The following is a 6,152-nucleotide window of genomic DNA, read 5'->3' as shown; positions in this document are numbered from 1 at the left end:
AATACAGGGAGTTGGATCTGCACAAGAATTGCCCCTGCTGAAATGCTGGAACTGCTTGTGGGTGCCTCCCGAAGGGGTTTTATAAACTTCTTGTTCCCCTGCAATACCAAGGTCCTTCTTGGAGATGGGGAAACTCGGGCACTCAAAATATGGGTTGGGGGGCAAAAGGGAGAGAAGGGCTGTTTCCCTGGAGCCCTGGGCTGCTCCCTCCCACCAGGTGACAGTGGCTGGGGACAGTAATGACACAACCCTGGGTCAGGACGATCCAAAACACAGAAATACCAGACAGCAGAAAACGAGCTCGCGTGGGTGCTGAGAGCTGCAGCCACAGCCTGGCAGTGCCAGAAGCTGTGGGGCGATGTGCAAGTCGCTGTATGAGAACCACAGCCCCACGCCAGGAGAGATGAGGATAACAGCATCTGCCCCAGTGCCGTGTGGCTCTCAACGAGAGATGATGGTGTTTGCGAGGGTGAGAGGCAGATGGGGACTCAGCTTCAGGAGCCGGGGACTCTTCTTGGCTTTAAAAGAAGTTTTGGTGCCTCTCTGCTTCCCCACTCAGACCCACCGTCCCTGCGGGGTGCTGCTGCCCTCCCGCGGCTGCGTGGGCTCTGCTCAGTGGAGGATCATTTTCCTCCTGGGATCCAACTCCCTCCACATGATTTGTTAATGAGGATTATGGTAAAGGGGACTAGGAGAATCCCATCGGCCCTCATGCAATGTCAAAAAGGGATGCACCTTGGCTGGGACATCAATACAAACCCCAAACCTGCTTTCTGGGGGGCTCTAGATCTCGCCCTGCTCCAGATCCCGGAGCCATCTCTCACTGCAGACCTCATTAGCCAGTTTTAGGGCATCTAAATTCCTGCTTTTCCTGCATGGGTCCTTCCCTCCCTGCCTGGAAACGCCGCCTGTGTGGCCTTTCCCTGTTGTGCAGGATTTTCTGGCCACACGGCAGCCTGTCCCTGTACCACCCCATGAGCATATCTGATGCTTCATGGATGGGACAATGAATTTCTCTAAGTTTCTACAGAGAGAAATGTGGGAGCTCTGCTTGGCTCTGCATGCCCCGCATATCCAACCTGCCATGGATCTCTCAGGCCCTCTTCGCTGGGGGACTCATCCTGCCCAGCAGCTGTTTGCTTGAACTAGCAAGTGCTGCAGGCTGCAAAGGGACACACTGTGTGTCCTGAAACTCCCTGCCCAGCATAAACTGGGATACTCCAGCCGTTGCTTCCAGCGTAGCGCAAAAACTTTGAAGAAGGAAAAAGGTCACAAAATGAAGTTTTTGATCTGCCTGCAGCTACTTGAGCTCTTGTCCTGCCTGAGGACAAGGATGGTATGAACTTAATTCAGCGCATTTGGATTGAATTTCCCTGCCGACTGCAAGAAGGTGCTGCTTGTCCTGAAAACATCACCATGATGTTAACTCCGGGCACTGTGTAATAGATAATGGGATGCTCTGGGTATTGAAGTCCCTGTTTGGATTAAGGCAAGAAGCAGGCAGCGGTGCTTGAGAGCTGAGCCGCCCCATGGCCCCAGCTGCCCCATCACCGCAGGCTGTGACCCAGGAGTGATGGGTGCAGCAGCCCGAATCCGTGCTCGGGCGTGCGGGGAGAGGAGCGGCTGGAGCTGGAGCCACCAGAGGGAGCAGAAACTCCTTCAGTCTGGGAGCGAGCCGGGGAGAAGAGCTCCCACCCGGACTGGGCACCGGGGATGCTATGGTTTCCCGTGGGGATTTTTTCCTGGCCCTCAGGTTAAACACGAACAGATGCTTTTGTTCGATCAGGGCTTTCCACCTCCCTCCCACAAGCGCTTCTGCTGCAAACTGCCCTCACAGACCGGGCAGCCCTTCAGCCACATGCAAAACAAGGAGGAAAAAGCAGCAAGTAAAAAACAAACAGTTTTTGAGCCCCTAAAGTCACAGCAGCAGAACAGGGACACAGGTCCCAGTCACCTAAAAGGAAAATCGATTGACACTCTCTCCACCAAGCCACCCTCCATCCTCAGCCAGCCAGCCTCACACTCCTGCCTTTAGGTGCAATTTATCAGTTCTCATTTAGCTTTATTAAAAGCCCCTTCAGGGGCCGGGCAAAGAAAGCGAGCCACGATGTACACAGATAAATCAGGACAAGGACCTCACATCATAGTTTGAGAGTGATCTCCTGTTCTATGCCATCCAGACACGTTTCCAGGCAAACAGCAACCGGCAAAGCCAGGAAAGCCGGGACAGGGCAGTTCCACAGGCACAGCCCTGGGACAGGCAGGATCAGGGCCAGACACGGTTGGACACCCCGACTTGGACTTTCGCTTTGGGAGCTTACGCAGACAAGGAGAGGGGAGTGACAATGAAACTTCCCCTGGGATTCCCTTGGTGGGGCTGAGGGACCCGAAGGAGAAGGTGTGTGATGCTCCAGCCCTGGGCACAGCAGTGATGCTGCTGTAGGACCCAGAGCTGGGGACAGGGCAGGGAAGGGGCATCGAGCAGAGATCAGGGTGCAGCATCACACTGCTCCCCTTCGAAGGGGCTAAAGGAGCAGGAGCAGGGGAAGAGGGAGACAAAGGTGCCTGGGGAGGAAACCCCCAGCCCGAGGAAGACAAGGATGCAGAGAGGGGGATGGATCCAGCTCTCATCTGGAAGCACAGGCATCACTGAGCAGAGCTGGGGGTGGACTGGGTTGGATTGGGCCAGTGCTGCTCTAAGGAGTGGGTGGAACAGAGCAGCAGCCAGGGATCGGGGAGAGCAGCACTGACTTGAGGCTCACGGTGGCCTGGGGTGGGTGGGACAGGGACCTGCCAACGGTTCAGGAGAAACACTGACGTTGCGGGCTGGTTTCAGGAGCAGGTGGGGGGGCTGGGAGGAAGGATGAGTTAGGTGCCAGTCCGCAGGGCCTTAGGGGTCAGCGTCTTCCTGGGGATGGCACAGGGGTGGGTGTGGGCACTCGTGGCAGGGCAAAGGGGGAGTGCACACGGGTGGGGAAGGGGTGGGCAGCCTGGGTGAGCGTGGAGGGGGAGGAAGGCGGTCCTGGGGGGGAGGCTGGAAGGGGGTGGAGTTGCTGTTTTTTTCTTTGAACACGGTGAAGACTTTAGCTTGGAACTTGCATTTGTGGAGCTCCCAGCCAGCAGGAATTAGCTCTCCCTCCCGTGGGAGAGCCCGCGGGGGAACGGGCAGCGCCTCTCTGCTGCCCTGTGCTCTGGGGTGGCAGCTTCAGGGCAGCAGCGAGGGTAGGAAGCATGGGGCAATCTTTGGCTGTCTTCCTCTCCCCCACGCCCTCTTTGCCTTTTCACTCTCTCTTGTTTTGCTTGTTTGGGGGCTTGTGCTAACACTGCCTGTGCCAGGAGGGATCTGGGAGCAAGCCATCCCTCAGCCGCACAAATTGGCTCCCACCTGCTCACAGCCTTGAAGAAGTTTCCTCTCCATCCGAGGTGTTGTGAGAAGAAGAAAGCCAGGAGGTGGCTCAGAGCACAGCGGCCCGTGGCGCTGAGCCCTGGCATGTGAGGGGTGGGCAGGGGGACAGCAAGCTTTCCTCTTGCCTTCCCCAGAGATTTGGGATCACGCATAGACCATGAATGGATCCTTTTTCAACCAGACTCTCCTAGAGCAGGGAGCTTACCCCAACAGGACCCAGGGCTTGGGGATGCTCATGGCCTGCTGCAACGGGACCGGCTCAGTGCTGGCAACTGACGGCAGCTCCTCAGTCCTGGCACCTGATGAGAGGAGCCTTTACATCACGCGGGTGGTGCAGATCGCTGTCCTCTGTGTCCTCTCCTTGACTGTGATGTTCGGCATCTTCTTTTTGGGCTGCAACTTGCTCATCAAGTCGGAGAGCATGATTAACTTTCTGGTGAAGGACCGAAGCCCTTCCAAGGATGTGGGAGCTGCAATCATGGGACTTTATTGAAGCCACTGGGCTTTTGTAGGCAAGTGAACTGTCTGGACCTGGTGTTAAGATGCAGATTCCCATGTGTTTGGGGCAGCTGGGGGGGAGTGGAAAGGGGGTGTGTGTCTTTTAATATGTCTGTGTCCGTGGGAAAGCAAACCTGCGCTTCCCAGTCAACAAACTCTGTTGTGATGAATGGGGAAATCTCCCCAGAGTTGTATGAAGCACAATAAATGAGCAGCATTGTGTTGCATGCAGAAATGGCTCAAGTTTTGCATGAAACTTGCAGAAACAGTGATAATGTGCAGATCTGGACTCTTTTCTGCTGTTACCTTGGATACTGCTACCTGGGATTTAGGGCTAAAAAGCAGGGGGGGGGCAAAAAAAAAGGCAAATAACTGACTACAAAAAGAAAAAAAAAAAAAAAACAAACTAAAGGGAAAGCAAAATGCATGACATGTACCACATCTTTGACCATGGGGCAGGGGAAAGAAGTGCCATGTGGGTCGTACAACAAAGTCTGCATGCTACAAAATGTGTCAGTCTGTTTGTATTTCGGACCTCAAGCATGCATCTTCTGGTAGAGTTTTGTAACCGGGAAAGCATGTTCTTTATTTTTCTGAGCTATCCTATTAAATAAACTGGTACTTTCTTCTTTCATACTATGCTGAAGGAAGGAAAGAACCCAGACAAATACAAAAAAACCACTCCAACCGCAAACCAAAAGCATGCTTGTTTTTGTACAGCCTTTTTTTTCAAGTGCTATATTGTTACAGACCTTGAGGTTTTTGTAGTTTTTTGAAAACTGGTGAACATTCAGGAAAAAAGAACCTATTTCAAAAGAATCTTGTGTTGTCTTAATTTTCTTTGTCTATGTGTGTCGAGTTCAGGTATTTTAATCCTAGTTCCAGATATAATTATCTCACCTTCCACTTGAACTCTAATTAGACATATTTCTTTAAAGCAGAAACTACCATACATTTTTCACAGGCAAGTATCAGTTACCACTAGCAAATAAATTCATCAGGAACTACGTATTTCAGGCTTCTGTTAAATACCTGCACAGTACTGAAGCAGAGATTCACAAAGATGCACTGCAAAGCAAGATTTCAGCCTCCAAGTTAAAAATCTCCAGCTCCTCTGATCCTGATGAGCTGTCAAAACTAAATTATGTGAGAGGAGGAGGACTCCTGACCTTTGTTCTGTGATGGAATTACAGCTCTGTCTGTGGGTGCAAGATGGAAATAATTCGAGTTTTGTTGCACCAACAATATTCCTGCTGGGTCCATTTCTGTAACGGGAAAGCAATCCTGGATACGGGAGGAGCTGATGATCTGATCTGCCTGGATGTAAATCCAGAAGAACAGCTCTCTGCTTCTCCCAGAAGGAGGGACAAGATTAGAGTACATTTTGTAATTAATCAATATTTGCTGAGCACCTTCTTCAAGGTTCCCACAGGGTACTGGTGGACTAAACCCAATGCAAAGCAGGACTAGTGCAGTGCTGTCACTGGTTGCTCCCACTAACCTGTTGTCTGTAATGCCTTAAGAGCACAAAGACAACATGGCAGCAGGACCAGAATTTGGGATTCAAAGCTCTGAAATGTCCCATTGGTGCCAGTGAAATGGCTGAATGGGCAGGGCTCTGATTTTCATGAGCACCTTGTAGGTCTGCATACCTGAGCAGCCTTCTCAGCTCGGAGGGTTTGCTGCCCTGCTGGCAGCTGTAAAAGTGACTTCACATAGCAGCGTGGAAGGGGATTTTGGCCCCTGCTGCTGAAGGGGGTGTTATGGCTGTTGATCTCTTTGCATATGAATACAAACCGTTCCCACTGCGAGCACAGCCTGGTCACGACATCAGGGTGAGATGCAAATAACCCCAATGCATATGGTGACCCAGCTCTGCAAACACTTAGGAGTGTACTTGCATGTATGACCTAAATGTGTAGCTGCATCTTCAGGTCACTGTGCTATCAGAGGACAGTCCAGCTGTATTCACTAAACTCCCATCCAGCTTCTGCTTTAAGCTGGCATTTGGTCCCTCTTGCCAGTCCATCTACCAGCCATGGCCCCAGCACAAGGGAGAATTCAGAGATGACAGAAGAAACCTTCCAGCGTTAGCAGTGCAAGCAAGGCACAGGAAAAGTTGCTAATCCAAAGAAAGTATCAAAATCACCTTAACTCTAACCTGCAGCAATGCCCTGAATGAAGAAGCTGGTCAAATCATCTGAGCTGTCCCTAACTGCCTTGCTCTGCCAGGGGCCGTGAGAGCTGG

The 6,152-nt window shown here is 52.0% G+C and overlaps 1 protein-coding gene across 1 annotated transcript; it reads left to right on the top strand.

Annotated features, from left to right (window-relative positions):
- Window positions 1-3,031: 3,031 nt before the first annotated feature.
- RPRML (reprimo like) lies at window positions 3,032-4,723 on the top strand. The gene has a single exon (XM_009461938.2). The coding sequence runs from the start codon at window positions 3,564-3,566 to the stop codon at window positions 3,897-3,899; it is 336 nt and encodes a 111-aa protein (XP_009460213.1). The 5' UTR covers window positions 3,032-3,563; the 3' UTR covers window positions 3,900-4,723.
- The last annotated feature ends 1,429 nt before the right edge of the window (window positions 4,724-6,152 follow it).

This window comes from Nipponia nippon, unplaced genomic scaffold, assembly GCF_047370975.1.
Source record: "Nipponia nippon isolate SJK-2023a ecotype South Korea unplaced genomic scaffold, ASM4737097v1 scaffold_32, whole genome shotgun sequence".
Lineage (NCBI taxonomy): Eukaryota > Metazoa > Chordata > Aves > Pelecaniformes > Threskiornithidae > Nipponia > Nipponia nippon.
The sequence above is the reverse complement of the archived record's forward strand: the minus strand, read 5'-3'. Positions and strand labels throughout refer to the sequence as shown.